Source organism: Pongo abelii, chromosome 2 (genome assembly GCF_028885655.2).
Source record: "Pongo abelii isolate AG06213 chromosome 2, NHGRI_mPonAbe1-v2.0_pri, whole genome shotgun sequence".
In the NCBI taxonomy this organism is placed as follows: domain Eukaryota; kingdom Metazoa; phylum Chordata; class Mammalia; order Primates; family Hominidae; genus Pongo; species Pongo abelii.
Window position 1 is genome coordinate 68,406,035 of NC_085928.1, and position 25,759 is coordinate 68,431,793.

At 54.1% G+C, this 25,759-nt stretch overlaps 1 protein-coding gene and 1 long non-coding RNA gene across 12 annotated transcripts in view; one reads left to right on the forward strand and one right to left on the reverse strand.

The window, feature by feature from the left end:
• The window catches only part of ATP2B2 (ATPase plasma membrane Ca2+ transporting 2), a 390,731-nt gene extending 366,195 nt beyond the window's left edge, over window positions 1–24,536 (forward strand). For 8 of the 11 annotated variants that reach the window (XM_063721890.1, XM_063721891.1, XM_063721889.1 and 5 more), the window contains 7 exons: window positions 2,449–2,555; window positions 3,009–3,200; window positions 5,636–5,849; window positions 7,887–8,098; window positions 8,242–8,349; window positions 10,193–10,375; window positions 19,440–22,563. In XM_063721890.1, coding sequence (XP_063577960.1) covers window positions 2,449–2,555; window positions 3,009–3,200; window positions 5,636–5,849; window positions 7,887–8,098; window positions 8,242–8,349; window positions 10,193–10,375; window positions 19,440–19,751 — 1,328 coding nt within the window. In that variant the 3' untranslated portion in view covers window positions 19,752–22,563. Of the gene's footprint in view, window positions 1–2,448; window positions 2,556–3,008; window positions 3,201–5,635; window positions 5,850–7,886; window positions 8,099–8,241; window positions 8,350–10,192; window positions 10,376–19,439 lie in introns of all 11 variants that reach the window. The other 3 variants (XM_063721893.1, XM_002813434.5, XM_002813437.5) reach the window with 1 other exon arrangement.
• On the reverse strand, window positions 11,916–17,077 carry LOC129058525 (uncharacterized). The gene is made up of 4 exons (XR_008523674.1): window positions 16,872–17,077; window positions 16,269–16,352; window positions 14,448–14,590; window positions 11,916–12,487 (listed from the first exon to the last, which is right to left on the reverse strand). It is a non-coding gene; the product is annotated as an uncharacterized LOC129058525 (long non-coding RNA).
• Window positions 24,537–25,759: the final 1,223 nt, after the last annotated feature.

The following is a 25,759-nucleotide window of genomic DNA, read 5'->3' on the forward strand; positions in this document are numbered from 1 at the left end:
GATCCCCAGATGCCTTCAAGGATCTGGGCCAGGACCTCGGGGCGGGAGAGGGAAGCTACAGGAGACAGGAGCAGGTGGGAGGGCAGCAGATCCTGCAGGGCCGACAATGCCCACCATGAGCACCCCACCATGGCCTGCACCGTGTCACCAGGCACGGGAACGTGGGAGGGTTTAGAGGGTAGAAACATCATTTTAGAAAACTAACCCTGCAGTGCAGAGCACAGCCTGGCAGTGGAGGGACCTGTAGGATTGTCCCGCTTAAGAGTTGTCACCTGCCCACAGTGGTGACACCTCAAGTGGAGCTGCCAGGTGCAGGTCTGAGAAAGTTTGGGTAGTAGAGGGGTCTGGGCTGGGTGGTGGTTTGCATGTCATGGAGGGATGAGGAGCAGGAGGGTCTGGGATCCCATCAGTCTATACCTGTTGGAGAAGAGCATTGGACATCGAACAAGGAGGGAGAGCAGGCCTGAGACAGAGTCCTGGGTGGCACGTGTGGGTGGGGAGGGAGGAGCCGCAGAAGCCAAGAGCTGCCTGAGTGATGGTGCAGGCTGAGAAGCTACAGAGGAGGCCAAGGGGAGGAGGCTAGAGGGGCAGGAGGATGGCCAGTGGGGAGTGGTGCTGGGAAGACAAGGAAGGAGGCCTGCGGAGGAGGAAAGTGTGGCCCACAGTGGGAATAGTTGCTGAGAGGTCTGCGGGGACAGAACAGAAATGTGACCATAGGAGGCAGCCACAGGAAGGACCCTGGTGACTGCACACAGTCAGGCCACCCCAGGACTGGAGGTGGGGAGGGGGGTCTAGGAAGAGGTTTCCTCCCAGCTTTCTGCACGGCTCGAGCTATGCAAAGGTCTGCCCCACCTGGGAGACACAGGACAGAAATTCGGCCCCTCCCTGCCTTGGAGGAGCCCCCAGGCTGACTGGGGGAACTATGGAAACTCAGGCCTAATGTCCCAAGGGGACTAGCTTGGGGAGGCTGAGTCCAGGACAGTGGAACTGAGGGGTCACCGCCAGCTGGGTGGGAGCAGCCCAGAACGATTTCCAGAACACACGGCACTGCAGCTGGGCCTGAAAGAGGGTAGAGCTGCAGGGAGCAGGTCGGGGACACAGTGCCCCAAATTATGGAACTCAGCGCCTCATTCCACAGGCTGCTGCTGTCTGCTAGGCACAGAGCAGAGAGATGCGCAAGGATGGAGCAGCACATAGAGTTACAGGGATCTGATTAAGGGCAGGCAGGGATCCTCAGAGGGTCAGAAAGGCTTCCTGGGAAAAGCAGCCTCTGAGCCAAAAATACAGTACAGGTGGGTGACAGGAGTACCTCCAGCCAAGGCAACAGCCTGCCCAGACATGGGGCCAGTGAGGGCTAGCTCTGGGGGACTGTAAGCACAGATTGGGGGTGGCCAGGGGATGAGAGAAGAGAAGAGGTCAGGGTGTGAGTGAGGCCTGGTCACAGAGGACTTCATAAGTGGAGCTAAGAACATGGATGTTATCCTGAGGCCAAGGGGGAAAGCGGGAGAACGATGTTCCGGGGATGGGTGGGGGACAGGACTGGTTCAGACATGGGTGTTAGAGAGATCCTGGGGTTACTGTGGGGAAGCAGGTTGGAGGGGGAGCCCAGAGTCAGTGAGAGGAAACGCAGTGATGCTGGTGGCTGAGGGTGGAGACAGAGAAAAGGAAGGGTTTCAGTGGGATTTTGGAGCCAGAATTGGCAGGCCTTGGTGATACATTCAATGTGCAGAATGAGAGACCCATGGATGCTGATACCCAAATTCCTGTCATGCCCACGGACATCCCTGCTCGCAAGCCCCATGAATGAGGAGTCCCACAAACTCCACAGGTCCCCACCAATGACATCCTTCACTCACCCTTTTCCACTGGCCCCAGCTCAGCGACGGGGCCATATGTCATTTGTTCGTTCTGTTATTTGTTGAATGTTTTATTGAAGATGAATGTCTGGAGGGAGGTCAGGGCCAGAATGGTGGGGCAGAGGTCATTGGCAAATGACAAAGCCAAGGCCTCCTCAGCAAGCCTGGACTCCCCAGGGAGAAAGCGCTGGCTAGTGGTGTCGGGAAGAACAGATGGTGAGGTCCTGCTGAAACCCTGGGAGCCCTGCAGAGGCAGAGGGGGCCCTGAGCACAGTTAGAGGACACAGTGTTTCTGGTTAGGGTGGGTGCCAATGTGGCCACAGGTTGCAGAGAGCAAAGAAGGGGCTGGAGAGGTGAGTAGGGCCTGGGCCACAGGGGGCCCCAAGCCGGCACCAGCCCAGTAAGGAGCCCAGTGTGACCTGCTGGCAGCTATAGGCCAGCCTGGAGCTGGGAAGAGCCTGGATGGAGGGGGCGGCTGGACAGGGACCAGAGAGGAAGCCGTGCCAGCCAGGCCCCTCCCGAGGATCAGGGCTGGCCCAGGCTGCCTCCCACCTGAGTGGCCCAGGGCCTGAGCACACTCCTGCCCCAACAGGCATCATCGACAGCACACACACTGAACAGCGGCAGGTGGTGGCCGTGACGGGGGACGGGACCAACGATGGGCCTGCACTCAAGAAGGCCGACGTGGGCTTTGCCATGGTAGGAGCGGTCCGCAGAGGGCCTGGGGTGGTGGGGGCCGGGGAGATTGGACTACACAGCCTTGGGCTGGCTACTCAGGAGCCCCAGTTCACACTTGGCCCACCCGTCATCCACCGTGGGTGCCCACCATTCTCGAGACTCAGCCTGATCCCGAGGTCTTCCTGGAAAGGTGTAGGATGCTCCTTGCTCTGGGGGAGCTGTGTGAAGGGGGGCACTTGCAGGCTGAGGAGGAAGATAACAGAGGGGGAGAAAGGGCCAGAGTGAGGCTTCCTGAGGGTGAAGGGAGCTGGGTCTGAGGAGCGTGAAGAGTGGGGCGTCCCTGTGTGGTCTGGCTGTGCTGGGCCCACTGGGAGTTGTGTAGGACTGAGGAAGTGGAGGGGATGAGTATGGTGATGCTAGAAGTGGTCACCTCCCCCGGCCACCCCACCCAGCCTCCTGTCCCTGTCCCCACAGGGCATCGCAGGCACTGACGTGGCCAAGGAGGCCTCAGACATCATCCTGACAGACGACAATTTCAGCAGCATCGTCAAGGCAGTGATGTGGGGCCGCAACGTCTATGACAGCATCTCCAAGTTCTTGCAGTTCCAGCTCACAGTCAACGTGGTGGCCGTGATTGTGGCCTTCACAGGTGCCTGCATCACGCAGGTGGGTCCTCAGGAGACCATACCAAAGCCTGGGGGAGGGCGGAGACCCCCCACAGAGGCTCGGGGGCCTTAGGGTACTCCAGGTTGTCCCTGTCAGAACAGCCGGGGATGAGGAACCCATCGATGGAGCACCTGCTGGGGGCCAGGAACTGCATCACAGAGCTCAGGTGCAGGCACTGGCCCCAGGGGAGTCGAGGACATGAGGCTCAGAGAGGTGGCGTGACTTGTTCAAGGTCACCCAGCAAATGGGAGCTGTCAGGCTCACAGCCTGGCCCTCACTGCAGGAGGCGGGAGAGGGAATCCTCAAGAGAAGGCAGGGCCCTTGGCCACCACGAGGGCAGAGGGAGGCAGGGAGGGGCGGGCCAGGGCCCAAGGGGGATCAGGCATCCAGGTGAGGACAAAGAGCCAGTTGGGGCCCTGGGGCCCTGGCTCTGGACTGGAGCGCGGAGTGCCTTAGGAGGTGCTAGGTGGGGATAACTGGAGGGAGTCGGGGGTCTTGGTCACTGGGAAGGTCACAGAGGAGTCTGGCCAGATACCACGACTGGGTTTGGAGCAGCCCTATGCACTGAGCCTGGCAGGCAGGCCCCGGATGTCTGCAGACTCACTGCTTCTTCATCGCAGCTCCATGAGGCGGGAACTGTGATGATCCCCATTGTACAGAGGCAGAAACTGAGGCTCAGAGGATGGATTGGCCAGGGACCTGCCATTGTTCTTGCCGTCTCCTGATACTCCCCACAGGGGCTGACCAGCCTGGCCGGGGAGGCAAGAATGGGTCTCCCTTAGCCCCAGGGGATCCCCAAGGCCCAACACTCCCAGTAGCCACCTGGGCAGACAAGCCCATGCCCACAGGAGCCCCTAGAGGCCCAGAGTGCAGCACTGCCCTAAGAGCTGTGTGGCACTGGAACACTGCTCCCCTCTGTTGCTTCCTGCGCTGGGGGAATATAGGTGGCAGCTCCAGCTACCCCAGCCCTGAGAATCGGAGCCTTGGCAAGGTGGCTGGGGGCTTCCTTTTGCTCAGAAGGGCCCTCTTTCCTGGCCTGTGGATGAGACGCTCCCTCTAGTGGCAGCTTCAGGAACACTCCTGCGGCCCCAGCAACTTGGAAACCAGAAGGTCTTCATGCCAGATAGGGAAACTGAGGTTCTGAGACGACTATCAGGTTGCCTGAGGTATTTGATTGAGTTGGTGGCAAGGCCATGCAGCATTGATAGGAAGACAGGCACGCTTGACCCTGAGGCATATGGAATCAGAGAAAGCCCAGGGTTGGGGAGGACAGGGGCGAGGGGAGCGAGGCTGAGGCAGGGAGGAGGTGAGAGAGAAGGCCAGGAGCAGGGGCTGTGATGAAACCTGGGAGATGGTGAGTGGAAGGGATGCAGGTATATGGGGCTTTGGGAGAGAACAGAGGTGGGAAGAGCATCCGGTTTGGGCTGTTGAGCTCACAGGGTCTGGGGGCTTCCTGGAAGAGGTGTTCCACAGGGCACTAGATGGAAGTAGCTAAAACCACAGGACAAGGAGGAGAATGGCGCTGAGGCAGGAACACAGATTTAAAAGGAGGGGAGGACGACGACCAGGAGAGCGGGGTCAGGATTGCAAGTGGGAGGCAGTGGCCGAGTGTAGGGGCGAGGTCAGTGTCATGTGGCTGAGAAGAGGTCCTGCAACTCGTGGCACAGAAGGTTCTGGTGACATGGGAGGAGGGCATTCTGGGAGTGTGGAGGGGCCAAAGTGTGGCTGCTGTGGACAAGATATGTGGGGGTGTGAGGAAGGATGGGGACAGCAGAACCAGCTCCTCTCAGCCAAAGAGACAGGTCCAAAAGGGTCCCTCCCAGAACCTGGACAGTGGTGACCTACAAGTGGTGAGGTCCTTGACAAGTTTTAGTTGCTTCTGCTATTCCTCATTTGCCAACATTTCCTACCTTGAAATATATTAATTTTTGAGTCACAGATACGCACAATAATTTTTTAAGGTAAGGCGGGATAAGAGGGGAGGAGAAATTGGGGGGGTGGGGGACGGGCACTGTTTGTAGGATAGGAAAGCCCGAGGGGGAGGAGGCAGTGAGGGGAGGAGGTAGGAGCCCATGCTGGAGGCGGTGGGAATGGTCTTAGCCTCAGCCAGGAGAGACCCCCTCCTCGGGGGCTGGAGGGGAGAGGGGAAGATGGTGAGATGCAGCTGAATTTACCAGATGGCAGGGAGCTGGTGGCCATTGGGCCTGGGGGGACTCACTTATCTCCTAGCGGGGAAGATTTGGCTGAGGTGGGCGGGTCTGTGCTGTTCTCCAGAGAAGGCATCAGAGAACAACTCCATTCCTGCTGGGGAGCCAAGGGGCAGGTCAGACTCCAGCCTCCAGCAGGAGCCTGCGGACACTACACCATGAGCCCGCCCAGCACTTCACAGCGGCAGGTGGGCGCACAGGTGACAGCCCTCTCTTGCCCATCCCCAGGACTCCCCCCTGAAGGCCGTGCAGATGCTCTGGGTGAACCTCATCATGGACACATTTGCCTCGCTGGCACTGGCCACCGAGCCGCCCACGGAGACCCTGCTGCTGAGGAAGCCGTACGGCCGCAACAAGCCGCTCATCTCCAGGACCATGATGAAGAACATCCTGGGCCATGCCGTCTACCAGCTTGCCCTCATCTTCACCCTGCTCTTTGTTGGTGAGCGCCTCGCCCACCCACGCCTCTCCCAGGCGGGGTCATCACCTTCTGGGTGCACCATGGCTCTCACCCAGCATTCTCGAGTCACAACCCCCTCCTGTTTTGCTAATGGGAAAATTGAGGCCCAGGGAGGTCAAGTAAGTTGCCCAAGGTCACACCAGTGAGTCTTGAACAGGGCCTGGCCCTGTCCCAGCTCTGGCTAACCCTAAAGCCATCAGTGGCTTTCTCCACTGGTGACAGCTCCTGGCAACGAGTACAGACCGTGCAAGGCCCTGTCCGGGTGCTGAAGCACTGCATGGCAGCCCCAGAGGCACCTGAGGCTGGGAGGGGAGTGACTCACCCCTTCTCTGACCCATTCCAGCACCTTATCCTGGCCCCGTGGAAGGGACCCTCAGCAAGGCTTCCTGGGGAAGGGCACACATGCCCACACCACCACCGATTCTCACAATGCTTCCACTTGGGCTGCCTAGTTGGGTCTTCCACTCAGTGAGGCAAGCACATTTGCCTCCACCCCACATTACAAACGAGGGCACCAAGGCTCAGAGAGGTGAGGTGACTTGCCCAAGGGCACAGAGCCAGTCTGAGGAAGAGTCTGGGCACAGAACCAGGTCTGGCTGGGGCCAAGACTGGCCTGGTTTCCTCAGATGCTTCGGAGGCAATCCCAACAAAGCCTATCCCAAGGTCACAGATGGGGAAACAGAGGCCCAGAGAGGGGAAGGGTCTGGCCCACAGTCCCACATGGAATCAGGGCCAGTGCTCTCCTTACAGGAGCCTCCTGGAGCTGGCCTTTCACTCGTCCTCAAAGCCCAGAGTGTGATGGAGGTGGGCATGGATCCATTCCTCAAAGGCAGTTGCCTTTTATAAATTTTGAAAGTAGTGTGTTGTCAGGACACATTTTACTGTTGTAAAACTTATCATGAAAGAGCTTAGAGGAAGCCACTTATATGCAGAACTAGAAGAGACTCAGAGGAGGTGGAGGAGTTGGAGAGGAGAGGAGAGCGGGGGTCCTGGTCAGCTTGCTGGCTTGACCACTTGAGCAGCACCTACCCTGGGTAGTCTTGGGACATCTCACACCCAGAAAACTCCACAAGCCTCCTGGCACCACTTTACTCAGCTGTGCAAAAGGACACAGGATTTCGCTGGATGCAGTGGCTCATGCCTGTAATCCCAGCACTTTGGGAGGCCGAGGCGGGTGGATCACTTGAGGTCAGGAATTTGAGACCAGCATGGCCAACATGGAGAAACTCCATCTCTACTAAAAATACAAAAATTAGCCAGGCGTGATGGTGCACACCTGTAATCCCAGCTACTTGAGAGGCTAAAGCAGAGAATCACTTGAACCCAGGAGGCGGATGTTGCAGTAAGCCGAGATCGCGCCACTGTCCTCCAGCCTGGGCAACAACGAGACTCCATCTCAAAAACAAAACAAAACAAAAAAGATACAGGACTGCATCAGACACCCCATCAGCAGCGTCTACACAGCAGTGTCCTGCCATGTGACAGCTCAGGTGTTAGAATGAAGCCACATGGGAGGGTCCAGAGCCAGCCTGGCCCAGAAGTCCTGGGCTCCATATAGGAATTGGCATCTCTAGTAACAGCCCCATGAGCTTGTAGAGGTCTCAGCAAGGGACATGCTCAGGAACAAGAAGCAGCACTCTCGGGGCAGAGCAAAGCCTCCCACAGGTGTCCTGTCCTCACAGTCCAGAATGAGTTTTCCAGTCTGAGGTCACTTTTTAGAAGCCATGTCACCCACCTTTAACACAGCTGGCCGTCCATCTTTATCAGATTTCCACAGAAAAAGTAGAAGACAGTTGCCCAAGGCCTTTCTTCCCCAGAGGAGAAAGGGCTTTGCTGACCCTTCAGTCCCACTCTCTGACCAGCCAACAGCACAGCCCTGGCCCCCCAGTGTCCAAGCATGCCTTGATGTCTTGGGGATTCACCTCACTGCTCAGAAGAGGCCCCCATGAAAGGCCAGGCATCTCCCCTCTGATTCCCCCACCACTGCCTTCAGCCCAGCCCCACTCTCTCACTTGGCAGGCGAGAAGATGTTCCAGATCGACAGCGGGAGGAACGCACCCCTGCATTCGCCACCCTCAGAGCACTACACCATCATCTTCAACACCTTCGTCATGATGCAGCTCTTCAACGAGATCAACGCCCGCAAGATCCATGGCGAGCGCAATGTCTTTGACGGCATCTTCCGGAACCCCATCTTCTGCACCATCGTGCTGGGCACCTTTGCCATCCAGGTAGTGAGGCCCCCACCCTAACCAAGCCTGGGGTGGGCAGCAAGCAGCTGGAGCCCCTGGGCAGGGCCCTGAGAGCCCAGCCCTCTGTGCTGGTCCCTGATGGCCTCTCTCTCTCTCTTTCTCTGCTCCCCTGTGACCTCCAGATAGTGATCGTGCAGTTTGGAGGGAAGCCATTCAGCTGCTCTCCACTGCAGCTGGACCAGTGGATGTGGTGCATATTCATTGGGTTAGGAGAGCTCGTTTGGGGCCAGGTAAGTTCCTGGTAGGTCGCAGGAGGCACTTCTTAGCAGGGCAAGGGAGACAGCACTGGATGGAGAATCCAGTACCCCCAGGAATGGGCTGCCAGACCCCAGGCAAGCTCCTCCCTCTCTCTGGACATCTGAGCAAGGGGGCTTGTCCCAGGTCCTATACCGGTCGTCTGGGTACTACTGCTCTGATTTTTGCCTTATATCTATCTACCACTGCTCCTGTTGTTTATGTAATATTTTCTCTCAATCACGTCAGCTTTTTTAACTTAAATTTGTTTTTAAAGGCAATGTCGTATTACTAAGACAACTGAAAAATCAGTATCACTTGTCATAAATGGAAGCTAACAAAAACATTAATGTAATGAGAATGACGTTATTAAACTCTAGCTAGAAGCCATGGCCTGCCAGGGATTCAAGGCTGGAGCAGCTTGTTAGGAAGGGAGATGAATCAGTGGTCTGCGGGCACTGGTGGCCGGCTGGCGTCAATCAGGATCCTTTAGAGCACTCAGAGGGAACGCAAGCAGGACACACTCTGCCACGTTGCAGTGTTACTCAGTGCTGCGCCTGTGGCCATCTGAGAGCTGCCCCAGCTCTGGGGCTCCTTGGGCTGGATGCTCTTTAGGGGCCCTTCCAGCTTTGACCCAGAATATTCTCCCACCAATTCCTTTTTCTACGTTTGCCCGAGTTCCAGACCCTGTCACAGCTCTGACAGCATGCAGCTCAAAGACTCCTGACCCAGGACAGAGGGCTTGGGAGGAGTGCCCAGAACCAATTCAGTGCCTAAGTGGCTTTACTCCCAAGGTGCTCACACATCCAGGCAGTGGGACCCCATGGGTGGGAGGCATTGTTCTTGCCTTCAAGCTGTCTGCAGGCTAGAGTGAGAAGCTACAGGGGCAAAAATTAACTAAAAGATAAATAAGAAAGTTTAGTTTCATCCAAAAGGACTTCCTGTAACCTTTGGGGCTGCTTTGGAGAGTGATAAACCCCTGGGCACCCTGGGGGCCGGGCCATCTTTATCCCACTGGGGCCCACCCCCTACAGGAGGCTCTTGGGGGCTGGGCCCAGTATCTGAGGGAAGGATTCAGAGGACTGAGGTTAATGCCAGTGGGCAGTGCTGACTTTACACTCCCAGGGAGCCCCCTGAGGCTGCATTCAAGCCAGCGCCTGACTGCCCCTACAGGAGATGGAAGGGGCCTCTGATATCTGCCACCTCAGCTTTCCTGTAGGGCCTGCGTCTGGGTCCTCAGCCCCACGGACAAGCCCTTTGGGGAAGATTAGGAATGAAGGCATAGCTCTTTCCCATTCTGCCTTCCCTGCCCTCAGGGTCCAGTGACCTCAGGAGGAATAAGGGACAGAGGAATAAGTAACCCCATGAGCCAGCCACGGGCCAGGCTCATGCAGGATGAGTTAGACCCTCCAATGTGCCCAGTTCTCACCATGCCCAGAGCGGCCCCCACTTTACAGCTAGGAAAACCAAAGTCAGTGAGGTTAAATGACTTGCCCAAGGCCACAGGACCAGGGCTGTCTGAGGTATTCAAAGCCACATCTGTCCAACTCCTAGAGGCCAAGATTGTCCACTATGTACCCTGACTCTGAATGAGTGAATTAAAAAGCAAATTGCACTCCAGCCTGGGCAATGAGAGTGAAACTCCATCTCAAAAAAAAGAAAAAAAAAAAAGACATTGTCAAAGACTGGGCTGAGGAACAGGTGAGGTGGGTGAAGGAGTAGATTGATCACATGCCTGGGTGAGTGGGTAGGAGGCGGGAGGTAGAGGAGCGGGTGTCAGGGAGAGAAGGCCACCGGGAAGGACAGCCCCACCATCCTGACGGACAGGGTCCCTTGCAGGTCATTGCCACCATCCCCACCAGCAGACTCAAGTTCCTCAAGGAGGCAGGCAGGCTCACGCAGAAGGAGGAGATCCCGGAGGAGGAGCTCAACGAGGACGTGGAGGAGATCGACCATGCGGAGCGGGAGCTGCGACGGGGCCAGATCCTGTGGTTCCGAGGCCTGAATCGGATCCAGACGCAGGTACAGGAGGCTCTTGGGGGCTGGGCCCAGGCCTGGCCGGGGCGGGCCAGGGGATGGAGGTGAGTGTGCTTGTGCTGCCCCCCAGGGCCCAGCTCTGGTGCTGAGGGAGGGTGGCTACAGAGGGGTCCCGGCCAGCTCTCACCAGCCACTTGCACACCCACGTTGCACACACACTCCTGTGGCTGCTAAGGAACAGCATGGCCTCCTCAGGGAGGTCCCATTGTGCCCTCTCAGGGCAGCAAGGGGAAGTGGTAGGGGTCACACCCACCATGGTCTCCAGGGGGATTTCCCTGAGAGGGTGGGGAAGGGTGGCTCTGAGGGCAGAGGTGAGTGAGGAGACTGTCGCTCAGGGCTGGGGCACCCACCCAGAGGGGCCGTGTAAGGCTGGACAGAAGCTGCAGGCCAGGTCGCCCAGGGTCCCCCAGGGCCTGGTGGTCAGGGGGTCCACCGCCTCCACGGGGGCTTCAGTTGCTCTCCCCAGCTTCCCCTAGGGGGTGGAGAGGCTGTGGGGAGCAAAGGTCAGTCATCCTCAAGTACACACAGACACATGCACACACTGAGCACACCAGGGGAGCACAGGTGCAGGGCGTAGCCAGCCAGAAGCAGGTTTCTTCCCCAGAGCAGAGAGAGCGTGGCTGCCATGTGGCACCTGACACACCTGCGTGCCCCCACCCCCACCCCACACACACACCCCACATGCTCTCACGTGGTCCCCTTATGCCTGGAGCAGGTGTTGTAGCTCACAAGTGCTGTCACAGCCCTGCGAGGGGAGGGTCAGAAGGGACCCTGTGGGTCTCTTGCCCAGACCATCTGGGGAGCTGGAGTGGGAGCTCCTCCATGCCCCAGCATACTCGGGCGAAGTGCAGTGTAGAAGCAGCCACCTGGCCACCATCCTGCCAGCTGTGGCCCAGCACCTCATTTCCATCCGATGTAGCAGAGAGCTCACCTGGGTCACCTCCCACCCCTCTGTACCCTGTCCCAAACCTCACCTCATGTGACCTTCACAGCCCTGGGAGGTAGATGTGACTCCCCCAGTTTTAGAGGTTACCGTGGTCCAGGAGATGGCCCCTTCTACTGAGCTGGCACAGCTGGGGTGGGAACTGGAAGCAGGTTTCAGACCCGGAGCTGCCTGACAAGGGCCTGGGCTCACCTTCCCTGATTAGGACCCTGGCAGCCAGCCCTCCCAGCCTGCCCCCACCTCCTGGGAGGTCCAGGACAACTCAGTGAATATGTCCCTGGTGCTGTCACTGCCCTGGCGGCAAAGTCATGCAGGGGTCTCCAAATTATAGGAGGAAGCAAGGACTGCGATTTCTTGAGTGGGCAGGGGCGCCTGTCTTGACTGCCTCTTACAGAATGCTAACGTGGGTCAGGTGCTTTGCCACTTACAGATAACCCTGCCAGGCAGGTGGCATTGACCCTTCTTAAGAACAAGAAACTCAACTCAGAGAGGTGGCTTGCCCAAGGTCACCTAGCTAGTAAGTGACAGAGCTGGAATTTAGGCCAAGCTCTGTCCACCTCAGGACCCCCACCACACCCTCTACCTCCACACCTGTACCTGAGGGAGGCTGAACACTGCTCTCTTCCCTCCAGATACCATGTTTAATCACTGCCTCCCCCACTGGCCCCTGAGCCACTAGCACAGGACAAAGGCCGGACCCCCTGTGTCCTCCCGGGGACCCTGGGGCCTGCAGGTGGGCCCAGAGCTGAGCAGACATTTTTCAGAGCCTTGGAGTGTGTCTGGTATTTTTGTTTTGATTTAAGTGACATTGTCGTTGTTGCCGTGGCTGCAGCTGTTCTTGTGACGTTGCGCCTGTCAGTCATGTAGCTGTTGTGTTCGTTCTTCTCGCAACTTGTCTCGTTCTCTCCTCCGTTGCAGATTGAAGTAGTCAATACTTTCAAGAGCGGGGCCTCCTTTCAGGGGGCCCTGCGGAGACAGTCCTCGGTCACCAGCCAGAGCCAGGATGTAGCCAATCTCTCTAGCCCTAGTCGCGTGTCGTTGTCCAATGCTCTTTCCTCTCCGACCAGCCTTCCTCCTGCTGCAGCCGGGCGTGAGTGTGACTCCTTACTGCCTCCGGCTGGCACTGCCCACGCCAGCTCCCAGGCGGGCAGGGGCTGGGGCACCAGAGGAAATGGGGGGCAGCCGGTCACAATCAGGCCCAGGGGGCTGAAGGTCCCAGCCACCGAAGAGGGTCCCGTTGGTCAGGAGAGCGTAGCCAGTCATGCAGTGGCAGTCACTCAATGGACCAGGGTCAGTCACAGGGTCGTTAGGGTCCCAAGTGGCCAAAAAGTCTGGTTCAGTCAAGGGATCACTATTGGTCAAGAGGACATCAGTGACCAAATGGTCCTAATCCACCACAGGGTCCCGACAGCCAGAGGGGGACAGACATGGAGGGGACACAGAGTGTCCCACTGGCCCAGGGTCATATGTGGTCAGGAAAAGCCTGGACCACCAAGGCAAGGGTCGGAGTTGGACAGGAGGTCCCAGTCTTGCAGTCAAAGTCAGCGGAAGGGTCACTGTGGGTCAAGGGGAGCAAGCCCCTTAGGGTCACAGTCAGTCACATTGGGATCCACCCAGGAGAAGGTCACATCATCCAGGCTTTCCCAGCTGGTCAAGGGGTGCCCACAGTAATGAGGGTCATGGTCAAGGGGGACGGTTGAGCCAAGAGGTCACTGCAGGTCAGAGGTCATAGTCAGCCAGGGATCCCAGGCCACCTAGGAGCTCACAGCCTAGACGCTGCACCCCAGCAGTTCAGAGTCTCTGCCTGCTTCCTGTCACTCTTCCCCTTGCACTTGCACTTTTGACTGCATCAGCTGCCCTGCAGACACCTTTCCCTGCGGCTGAGCTTGGAACTTGCTGAAGTTCTAAGCCCTTCCTGGAAAGGACAAGGTCCCTGGCCCATTCAGCTTGACCCCTGGTAGAAAATGGTGGGTCGAGCCTCACATCTTGCCTGGGTGCCAGCAGGCCCAGAGGGACCTGATCTGCCCTTCGGCATCCTGCCCTCCTTTATCCGAGAGATAGCCTGGGACCGTGGCCCCTCCTTCATCTCCCTCCTGCCAAGCTCATCTCCTCATGCCACCACTTCTGATCTAGATCACTCATTGCTGGCTTTGTCTAGCTCTTTCCCGGACCCATGGCTTCGGGCCCCACAGGGAAGAAGTCTGTCTTTCCTCCCATCGCCCTGCTATGTTTCCAGTCAGGCCCTTCTGATCTGCAGGGGAGCCCCTGGTTCTGGTCTTCTCCAATGGCATAGTGTCAGTCTTAGCCTCCACCTTCTTTGATGAGAAGTAGACTCCAGCTCATCCCTTGAAACTTTATAAAGGGCCTCTACCCCCATCCAAAACCAGAACACCCACAACACAACCTCCTGCAGCCAAGCAGGTAACCCTGTGTGCTGGTGGGAGCGCCTCCCTCAGTGCCTCCAGTAGGAGGCGCGGGCCACAGAGAGCCTGTTGATGGCAAATGTCCACAACCCATAGCGGCAGGACAGAAGCAGAAAGCAGGGAAGGAGCCCCTCAGTGCTCATTCGTCAGCACAGAAACGCAGTGCTGGGGAGGACCGGGGAGCCAAGATGAAATGGAGATGCATTTCAGCAGATGGTGGCTGAGTCACATTTCCATGAGATACCGTCACTAGGCAGTCACTGCCAGGATTTCTCGGGGAAGGCAACACTGGTCCCATCCTCCTCCCCTTTAGACCAGAGAGCTCTCGCCTTAGCAGCAGCCTAGCCAGCTAACCTCCCAGCTCCTTTCTGCACCAGCTCAGCTCTGGCCTTGCTCAGCACCCCCACCTATCCTGAGGTGCGGTGACCAAGTGTCCCGGCAGGGAGAGCTACATGGGGAAGAATCCACTTCTTCTGTTCTGCCACCCCTCCCAGTGACTCCTGTGGCCCTCTGGCTGGGGCTGCCTGCTAGGAGTCTGGCTTCTGGGCGAAGGCCCAGTTCTTCGTCCATCCCAGTTCAGCCTCTTTCTTGAAGGGCAGCACTTCACCCTGGCCACGACAGAGCACACCTGACATCGCTGGGCAACCCCACTGCCTTTGGAAGTCGTCCCTGAGTTAGCCCCTCATCTTACCTTTCACAGTCTAGAAGCTAGAGCTGTCCTCTCAAACCTCAGCCACTTCTTTCTCAGCTTTTCTTCTGCATCATTTGCAAAGCCATTCAATAGGGCCAGTCCGGGAACAACACTTCTTTGCAGAAATGCCCTTTTCTTCATTTCTGCAGAAATGCTTAGACAGGAATGTGTCTACACTGACCTCCTTCCAGGCCAGATCAGTCCCCTGTAGCCCTTGGTTACCCCAACTTTGGAACAGTCTTGGAAAAGAAGCCCAGGCAGAGGCTCAGCCAAAGCCAACTTGACAGTTCTTGCCCTGACCCCTCATGCTCTCAGGGGACCCAGCGGGGCTGCCCAGGGCCTCCCCACCCTGCTCACCATCTTGCCTCTCCCTCTTCACGCCTCCTGGAGAATCTCGCATTCCCCCTCTGTGACAGACTCCAGCCTGTAATTCTGGGTCCCTCCTGAGACCCTTCCTGAGCCTATGGTCTTAAAAAGAGCCTGACCAAACCCCTGCCTTGAGGGCACTGGTTCCCAGACAGGATCACAGCCTCTGTGGTTTCAGTACACACATTTGGACAACACAGCCTCGTGCCTCCTTTGCTTGAGTAGTGTCTACAACAATGCTGCCTCCTCTGGTCTCCAAGGACTCTGAGGACCCTCTAAACACCAGCCAAGGTCCCTGCAGAAGCCAGTATGCTTTCCTTCCACAGGGAGGTTTAAACAGGTGGCCAGGAAGTGACAGAAGGGCCCCAATTTGATGGGATGAGGAAGTGGGCCGCCCCACTACCCCACAACTCCTTCACCCCCACTGCACCCCGTCAGCCTTCTGAGGGGGATCTGCTTCCTGGGGACTCCCCAGCAGAGGAGGCTGCCCATGTGCCTGCTGAGGCAAAAACACCTGCAGCCAGTGTGCCCTGGAAGGAGTCAATCCACTGTCCCCTGGGTTATGAAGAGTTGACCACAAAGGCCTGGGACAGGGCCTGACTTCTGACCTGGGACACTGGAGTGAGGAAAGCCCCTGAACACATCGCAGGCCCTCCCCTCCCCATGGCACCACCGCAAGATGAAGGCCTCAGCAGACAGACGCACGTGGTAAGCCTGACCGCAGTCACGAGGCACATGGCACGAGGATGCTCGGGAGGGAATGAATTGGTGCACTCTTCTGACTAACTCAAAAACGAGCTTGTTTTTGCCCCGGAAACTTAATGGCACATCCCTATTGCCTTATACCTGAGCCCCACTCAACATTTCCAGAGCAGTTCCCCACTCCCTTTACTTCACAGATGCCTCACCACTGAATTGTGGGAGGGGAGGACCTGGCAACACATCCATTTCGCAGAGAAAGACACTGATGAGGCCAGGGTCACCACAGCAAGGGCGTGGCAAGAGGTCAGACTCCGGAGTCCCTCATGCTTCCCACTATTCACACCACTTCCCAGGAAGCCCACAGACCTGGAGCCACAGAGGCTGAACTTCCATTCCGGAACCAGTGCCCACACCCACAGCCTCATATCGTGAAAAGGAGTCAGTCCTCCAGGGAAGGCAAGGGAAGCTGTTTCTCAGCTTGAACTTCTACCAGCATGGCCAAGACTGGGGAGAAGGGCACCTTCCCACTGGTGATCAAGGACAAGATTAGCATCCCACACTTCGATCCAAGGCAAAGCCGCACAGCCTCTCTTTCTCATTGCCTCAAATTCCTAACTCATCTCAAACCATCTTTGTACTTAGCAAGTCTGTAGCAGGCTCCATGTTTATCAGTGGAAGTCCTGCTCTTTCAAACCACCCAAGCCAAGAGCCAGCCCCATAAGACAGGTCCCAGCCACATTCTGGACGCCGTACCTTGCTAGACAGATAGGGCACCTCCTGCTCCCACTTCCCCTGCAGATTCCTGGTTCTGAAGACTCCTAGGGCAAGGAGTTTGCACTGTTAGGGGGAGAAATGAAGACAACAAAAAGGGAAGAAAGCTGGACTTCTCATTAGTGTTTTGGTAACTAATTTAGTGCAACCTTGGGTTGGCGAGAAAATGGCTTGCTTTGTGGGGGGAACCCTAGACCTCTCCGCTGTCTGAATATTCCATGTGTTTGTTTCCCTAGAGGGCTAGAGAACCCTGGACACAGAGTTCAGCAAGAGAGAGTGAAATTAAAAGAGGTTGTGAGTCTTTAACCTTGAGCCTGAAATGAATGTGAATCAATCCCAGACTCTTGGCTTCCTTGAAGCCGGGTAAACATTCGAGTATGTAGAACCCATCTCAGACCAGGGCCTGTGCGTTTCCTCAGAGCCCTCTGACAACGGGCATGGGTCTCCCTGCTCCCTTTGTGCTGACGAAACCAAAACATCTGAAACCCTGCTCACCGGGTCCCTTCCTCTCCTTCCCCTCACCCCCACACCCAAATGCAGCTTATGCCAAAAAAAAAAAAAAAAAAAAAAAAAAAAAAATCCTACCTTTAGGGTAGGCAGGGAGGGGAGATGGAAGAGCTTTTTTTTCCCATAGTTTTTTCCATTTCAGCCTCGGAGAGAACCGAAGTGGAGACTTGAGATGGCCGTGGCGGGGTGTCCCAAAAAGTCTTGTCCCCACAGTCTTGTCCAGAGCAGTTCATTTTTTTTTGTTGTCTCCATGCCAGGGGGAGGGCGGAGGGGCCTCATCTCATTGTGTGTCATCCCCTCTGCGTTGTCAGTCACATGACAGGGTCCTGCCACCATCCCCCTGCCCCACACATACACTAGGTGTTCCAGTCAGCATCTGAATTGCACTTCAGCCTCAGAACACACTGAGCACCAGGCTAGGCAGCTACAGCCTTGATGCTGTCCCCATTCTACAAACAAGAAAGCCGAGGCCTGCAGCGCCTACTTTGTTTTCAGTTAATCAAGGTGTAACGGCTCACTTATCAGGAGATCAGAATTTGAACCATCTCTGCAGAGCCACAAAGAGGGACTCCAGGGGGAAAGAGCTCAGAGCAGCCACAGTGGCCATGATGGAGCACCAGCATGAAGGCCGTGTCTGGCTGGCTCTTATTTAGCACTTGTTGCCTCTTATTTAAAGCACAATTCCAGCAAGTGGGGTACCCTGGAGTCCCAGCTAACAGTATGCAAGGTGAAAGGACAGAGGTGCTTTTCAGAAAACAGAAAAGTCAGCACTAACTAGTAAGCGATGGCTGACAGCAAGGGAGAAAAAACAAGCCAATCCATGGGGTCTTACCTAAGACTAAGAAGGATAATTGACAAACCTTATGTTAAATTCTTCTCTGTGCACTCTAAATTAGAAGTCATAGGAGCGTATGACACGCTTTAGAAAGAATTCCCTCTGCAACAGTAAAACAAACCTTCAGCGATGACACTTAAAATCATCAACCACAGTCACCTAGAAACTCCACTTCCATGAAAGAGGGCTTTCCCCACCAGGGTTTCACAAAGGAGCTACCCCTGGGTTCTCCTGAGAGCTCAAGTCCTGGGACTTCAGGGGCCTCCCCACGACCGTCTCGTCCAGTCCCCTGCCTCCCCGCAGGCCTGTGGTGTAGGGCAGCCACTGCTCTGCAGGTGGGTGCCACTTGGCCTGCACACAGCAGCCGACTAAGGCTCTGTCCTGGAGGCGCCAATGCCACCTTGTTTTCTCCACCTCTGACTCCACTCCGAGTTGGGGCTGGGAAGAGAGGGGGAGGCACTTTTGTCCCAAGTCCCATCAGACTCTTGAGATGACAGGCACTGCTGCCCCTCCCAGGAGTCCAGAGAAGGGACACCTCTCTTCCAAGTGAGGGTCCTGTCCCTCTGCACCCTGTGAGGCAGGACAGAGGACAACCAGAGAGCTAGTGTGGCTTGTCCACAGTCAAGGCACCAGATGTGGCAGAGCCAGGACGCAAGTTGGGTCTTTCTGCCTCCAAGTCCAGTGCTCTTTCCACTAGCCTTGAAGACTCAATGACCAGCCTCCTCCCATTCTTCAGTGGAGGAAACTGAGGCCCCGGGATGTGTGGTTCACAACTGAGACAGAAAATGAAAGAACTTGCTGTTTTGTGACTCAGTTCCACACACCCCAGAATCCCACTGGGGCTGGGTTTGGCCATCTGATTCCAGCCTCGTTTTTTGGTTTTGTGTTTTCAAAGCACAAATAAAGAAATCCCCCAGGAAATAAGAGACCCCAAAGCAAGCTCCAATAACTGGCCGGCCAGGGCTTTGAGTCTATACTCGAGTGTTTACCTCCCAAATGCATGAAGGAAAGAAACGCTGGGTACAAACGACCTCCGTTCACATTGTCCAGGCTTCCAAGTGTAGCCGTGTGTCTGTCTGTGTGTGCCATGTGGCTCCCGGCCTCCCCGTGGCATGCAGCCCGCCCCCGAATGTCATCTGTCCGCCAGCTCCCGTGTGCTTTCTGGCTGCCTCTGCTCTGCACCTCAGAAAGCCCTGGGTTGGCTTTGGTTTGCTTTGCTGCCTTTGGTTTGATGTTCCCGTTCTGTTTGGCCCTCATGTGTCTCTCTCATCCCAACTCATCCAACCTTCTCTCCTTTCTGTGCCTTTTCTGTTTGTGACACGTAACATGTTCCATGTTGTATGGTTTCTTAACTGTGTGTGGTTTTTCTAAGATGAATTTTTTTAATAGCCTCTCCTCTTTCCTACTTGATTCCCACCTGGTCCTCCTCCCCGTCTGCATGGTTGAACCTCTGCTTTAAAGTGAACAAGGCTCAGTCTCTCACTAGGTGTGGGTGCCCGCAGGAGTCGACTGTGCTTCCTTTAACCACTGTTCCCCATCATCTCTTTGATGGTGCTTGGTGATTCCTCCTGTCCTAACACTAGTTTCTACCAAAACCAAAGAGATTTTTAAAAACCAGCTCAAGGATGCCTATAACCTGAGCCCCCTTTTTCACTCTCCCCCATCCTGTCAATGCTAATAACACCCAGCGACTGTGGATTCCAGCCACCTGCTTTGCCCTAACCCTTCTCCCACCCGCCCCTCCTGTGAGCCCCCCCGAGCCTGGTTGTGGTCCCTGGGCGGTGCTCCTGACCCCTGTGCTTCCCTTGCAGATCCGCGTCGTGAAGGCGTTCCGTAGCTCTCTCTATGAAGGTTTAGAAAAGCCTGAATCTCGAACCTCCATCCATAACTTCATGGCTCATCCTGAATTCCGGATCGAAGATTCCCAGCCCCACATCCCCCTCATTGATGACACCGACCTGGAAGAAGATGCCGCGCTCAAGCAGAACTCGAGCCCCCCGTCATCGCTCAACAAGAACAACAGCGCCATCGACAGTGGGATCAACCTGACGACCGACACAAGCAAATCAGCTACCTCTTCAAGTCCAGGGAGCCCCATCCACAGCCTGGAGACGTCGCTTTAGCTGAAGACCCTGTCGCCTGCCCGCCCGCCCTCATGGACCCCGCTGCCACCCGCCTTCCAGGCACCCATCCATCCAGGCACCCAACTCACCCAAGCAGCAAAGAGCAACAATCGGAAACCAAATACTGGAGAGAAAACCAACGTTTCCACCAACAGACCCTTTCTCTGGCTGCGATGCTGTTTGAACTCTTTTTCACTTCGAGGCAAGGGGCGGGATCTCTACTGGGGGCTTACGGGAGTGAGCGGTTTTCCCAAAACAAGTCCTTCCTGGCTCCCACCCAGACATGGACCAGCCATGCACCCGCCCAGCCACCACGTCCCCCGCATGAATGTACTGTACACTTTCAATCCTCCCCTTGTTTGGTTTTTGGGGGTTGGGGAGGGGGTTTTTTTTTGTTTGTTTTCTTAGGCGGGAACTGCAAACAGACTCTTTTCTGAGACTATTTATCCAATCCACTGGTCTGTGAGTTTTTGAAATGCTTGCGCAGCATGGTCTCAGTTGTATAGATTAATTTAATAACTTTTTGAAATTGCAGAGCTTAACTCGCCTAGTAGATTTGCACCAATGGAACCGAAGAACTTCATAGACACTCACAAGGTTATATCCATTTCTTTGTATCTATATCAACGTATACTTCCCCAAGACTGTATACGTCCATATAGATAGGTAGATATATATATATATAAATATATATACATGGATATATAAAGTTTCTTTGCCGGCATGTTGCCTTGTTTCCGCTTAAATTGCTCTATTTTAACTTATTTATGTCCTAAAAGAAGAATGTAATTTGTTTACAAACCTGTAGATAACGTCTTTGGCTATTTGTACGGTTTAAGAACACTGGTGGCTGAGATGCTATAAAAACAGCTCGGCCCAACAGACACTTCCCCTGGGTTGCATCCTTGATGTTTTATGATAGCCATGCTCTGATTTTTGCCTGCTATTTCCGTTCAATAACGTCACTACCGTGAGAGGCTCAGGCAGAAGCCAAATGCTACCGAGTTGCCATCCTGAGGGGTTTAACAACATGCTCCGTAGACGAAGGGAGAGGAGGAGAGAAGGCTTCCTGGGTTTGCAACACTAACGGCCATCCGGCCCAAGGATGCCAGGATCTGCAAAGCACTGCTCGAAGACTTTTCTCTCAATGAAACTCGCTTGAGTTTACTAAGAGCATTTCAAAAATAGGTTCTCTTTGGCACTGTCTGTACAGAGATTGAGGTAGTGTTGAAATATTATAAATGGTATTGTGTTGATTTTTTTTTTTATTTAGTAACTTACAGGTTTGTTTCCTTATTAATGGCAGCATCCGAGCTGTTGGCATATTGGATGAGGATCAGTATGGCTTGCTGCTTTTATTTTTATTTTTGAAGAAGACTAGCCTTTTTCTCTGCACTATTTAGATCCGAATGAACCTTATGATGTGTATATTGAGATGTACTCAGTGTGATTTTAAACCAAATTGTCTTCCTGTAGTCACAATATATACTGTAGCCTTTTAACAGCAAGTCTTGCTTTCCCAAACAGAAAGCCATTCTGAAACCCTACAGTATCACAGGTGAGAAAAGGTGGTTATTTTTTCCCCAAGACAACAGCACTAGTAATCCCACTTAATAAGAGCTTATTTAATTGTATGTCAGCCTCTTAACTGCTAAGCACTTTGTGGGTCTCAGCGTTTTTCATAAAAGAACTTTTGTATTTAATACAAAGTTTGCTTTGAGACTTTTCAGCATATGATCTTTTTCCATAAACTTGTACAGTGCAAAAGACATTTTGAATACCATGATCGATGATGTCCCATGCTTCGAGGAAAACCAAACACTTTCCGCCTCTCTTGCAAAATCCATTCCTCATGCTGACCCTCCTCAGGATGGCTGTGTCAGCCCGGCCCCTTCCCTTCTCCAGGCCCAGAGAACTCTTCCACAAACAAGATGAGAGCCACTCGGGAAAAGAGCCATAGTCAGCTGGGAGGGCCTACATCTGGATGGCTGTGGAAAAACTTGAGGGTTTGGGGTTCAAAGTCAGCCCATCCCACCTGGAAAAATCCTCCTGGAAGGAGGACCTTCAAGAGCGCATCACCTGAATGTCGTGAAGAAGTATCTCTGAATGTATCCAGCAAAGGAAACTGCATACCCAAAGGGGTGACCAGCCCTCAGATGTGCTTATTGGATTCCAGTACAAACGCCACCAAAGCCAGCCCACTGCTCTCCTACAAGGAAGGAAAGATCTGCACGTGTATAACATGGGGCAGCCTTGGAACATGGTGTTTTTTGGAGTTTCCTTTCTCACAGTTTTCCATCTCCCCACTTCTTTGATCAGTCATGTGTCCGTGACCTCGTTCCATGACATCAGGATAGCTGTGTTTGCACGCCAAGCTCCATGTTCATTTGGAGCCAGGAGGGGTTCTCAGTGGAGCCTGGCTTAGGGAACAGGGAGCGATGGAAGAATGCAAACATTAGCGTTGGTCTTCTCTTGTCAGGAATGAAGGATGCTTGCACACATGCACCCCCTCACTCTCACACTTGCACACATACACACACACGAAATGGTTTGTCAAAACTCACTGTAGTACATAAAGCTTGCACTCTGCGTCCTATATCTAGCAGCATGGGGTATGTTTGGCAGTTCACTCCATTAGGGGGTAAATAATTTATGACCATTCATCTGTTTTTATGAATTTTTTTATCTAGACAATAATTGTAAATAAAGAACTCACCATCTCTGTTCATTTAATACTATGCAATGGTTATGCTTTCAATCGCTGGCTCTTCTGACTCGTGCAGTGTGGTTTTGAAATGTCTGTAGTTTAAAAAAAAAAGGCAAAAAACAACATCAAACAGAACATAGTAAATATATCTGTAATGTATACTTTTTTCTAGTTTGGGACTGCATCATCCACATAGCTTCTTTTCTGCCCTCTAGACAAGGGCTCCAGGAGTAGGTGGCAGATTTGGTTCTGAGAGCTAAGCTCACCAACTTGTCTCCCCCTCAACAGATGACGGAAGGGCAGGGAGCCCGTTCAGTGACGCCTGGCGCTGCAGAATCACTCATCTTTGGAGGTGAGCAGGGAGAGCTCTGAGGAGTTTCCTTCTCGCAACTCAGGCAGAGCTTTCTTTAACTCAGGAGCAGCCTCCATTGCTCCTTGCTCCTGCCAACCCCTCACCATGGCCCCTTGTCCCCTTGTCCCCTTGTCCCAACCATAGCATAGAGATGATAAGAGGGAGGCAGTCCTATTTCTGAGACTGGACCAATTAAAATAACTGCACTGGCTCAAGGACTCTGAACCTGTCTTGTCCTGGGTCCTCCAGTTATTGGAAGCCACTCTTTTCCCCAACCATGTTGAAATGCCACCTTTACCACACACTGATGTCTTATATAGACTTGGATCTATTTCTGGAACTTCTCTTCCCTTACTTGGGTGTCTCATCTGGCACCAGCCATACAATTTTAACTACTGTCAATTTCTAATGTCTTATTATGTGGTGGGATGAGTCCCTTCACTCTTCTTTTACAAAATTTCCTAGTTATTCTCTCACATCTGTTCTTCCACATAAACTTTAAATTGTGCCCAGTCCTCCACCCCCTATTCCATTCCCACCCCCAAATTCTGGGCCCTGTCATTCCCTGTGCCATCATCTTCTCCCCATTGTAATTACTGTCCACTCAGGGCTGTGAAATAGACTATGTTCTATAAAGAGGGACAAAAAGGGCAACCTGATCTTGAGGGAAGCCTGCTGTTCCTCCCATCATTTCACCTGCCCCATAAGCCCAGGAGTTGTCATGAGAGGCCACCAGGTCCCCACTCAATCTCAGCTTGGGAACCAAAGTCACCCACCTTGGTTGTGTTGGGGTGGACCCGCCATCTGTCCCTGGTCCAGATGAGAAAGAGGAGTCTCTTCTAGGCCTGGAGCTGGGAAAGAATGTGTGGCCCAGTTGTCTGCACTTCTAATTCTCATCATGGAGAAATCTTTATTCCTATCTGCCGTTCCTTAACTGGTTTTTTGTTGTTTTTGTTTGATTTTGTTTTGGGGGGATAGTTTCTTGCTCTTTAATTTGGAGTCTCCGGTACCTTTGGGATGTAGGCAGTTCTTGCCTGGGCCTTCTCGGAACCCTCACTCCCCTAGCCCACTCTTGCGCTACCTACAGGAGGCTGCCAACCTGGTGCACTCTGACAAGCCTCCCACCCAAATCTCTCTCCTGCCATTGTGTCCAAAATCCCACCATTAGAGGCTCTTGTAGGGAAGAGCGTTTCTTGAAGGCTTTTAGGCCTTCCAGAGCCAGGAGGGAAGTCAGACAATAGCAGGAAGTCCCCAAGCCTTTTCAAAGTTCCAAACCAAGCTCTCCTGATTTTACTGTAGAGCTCATACCAACCCCGGTGGGGGAGGAGGGTCCCCAGCCCCAGGCAGCAGCCATTACCCCCTCCACTGAAAACGATATTGGAGGCTGCTTTGGGACTGCCCTTCTCAGCCCCCTAAGTCTGTTTTGTAATGCCTGTGGTGCTCTCCCTCCCGGACCTTTCCTCTCGGGGGTCACCACACTTTGCTAACTCTTGTGTGCACATATTTTATAATAGAGTAGCGAGGGAATGGTGCCGCCTCCAGCTTCCATAAGCTGCCCGGGCTCTGGGGGGCTCTGGGACAATCGGGGCTGGGAAGTGACTGTGCTCTTATTGTACACTCTTTATTTCTCTGTATCTTTGGCTTGTGCTCTTTGTAATTAATGGGATTTGTCTGCCTTTTCAACACTATACTGAGCAATAACAATAAATGCACACGTGGAAATGCAGGCACGGTACACATCACAAGGCCTTTTTCTGAAGAACAACTGGGTCCCCGCCCTTCGTGGAGTTGAACTCAGGGGGAAACTGAGTCCCTGGGAGGGAAACGCACTTTGCCCAAGGGCCCACAGCTCAGCGGGCAGTCTCTCTCCTTCCACTAGATCACACCTTTTGAACACTCACCATTTGAGGGAGACAGGCTTACCCTGCCATGAGCCATTAACCTATGAGGAATGGTTGACCATCTCATAGAAGAAGACTGGGGAACGGGGCCTTCTCATAGAAGAAGACTGGGGAACGGAGGAAGCGGAGGAGGTTTGGGGGCAAGGGGTTGGGGGCAAAAATCAGGGAAAGTTAGCCTGATTTGGGGTCTGGATTAACCAGAGGGAGGAGATGGGGAATACAGACACTGGATCTAGGTGGCACCCCCCTACTGGGGAGAGGGGTAAGGCAGAGGGAAGCCTGGCACCTGAGGAGTCTGGACTTCACAAACCTCTGCTGAACATTGGCAGAGAAAGAGAATATGCCCAGACCAACAAGTAATCCCTAAGGTTGGCCCAAGGGTTGAGAGTTACACACACACACACACACAATCACTCACACACTCACAGTCACAGCTCTTCTTAGGTTGAACTGATCCCCAAATCAAGTGCCATAGGCCCAACCAACTTCCAAATGCAGTTTCATATCCAAGGGTTCATTTAATCCCAATATCAACCTTCAGAGGAGGTATTATTATAATTCCCACTCAAAAGAGCAGGAGACAGCAGCTCAAAGAGGTGAAGAGCGTGCCCCCCTGGTAAGCAGGCGATCCAGCACTGATACCTAGCAGTCTTGATGCCAGCATCTGTACTCTAAACCGCCATATTACAGCGCCTTATGGGCCAAATACCTTACAGCAAATACCTTAGTGAATAAGATACAGTTCTGTTGCTTGTCACAAATCCCCAATATCTTCAACATCAGTGTCTACACAAGGAAATTCTTTTAATCACAATTATGCCTCATGCATTATATTTACATCTAATATGCCCTTGTCCTCATTTTCCACTCAAAGAAAGTGAGGCTCAGAGAAAAGTGACTTGACCTTATCACCTAGAAAGTCAGTGGTGCAGCTGTAGATCCAAGGCCAGAGCCTGTTCCTTGAAGAACAGGAGATCTGGCAGGGCGCAGCGGCTCACACCTGTAATCCCAGCACTTTGAGAGGCCCAGGCGGGTAGATCACCAGAGG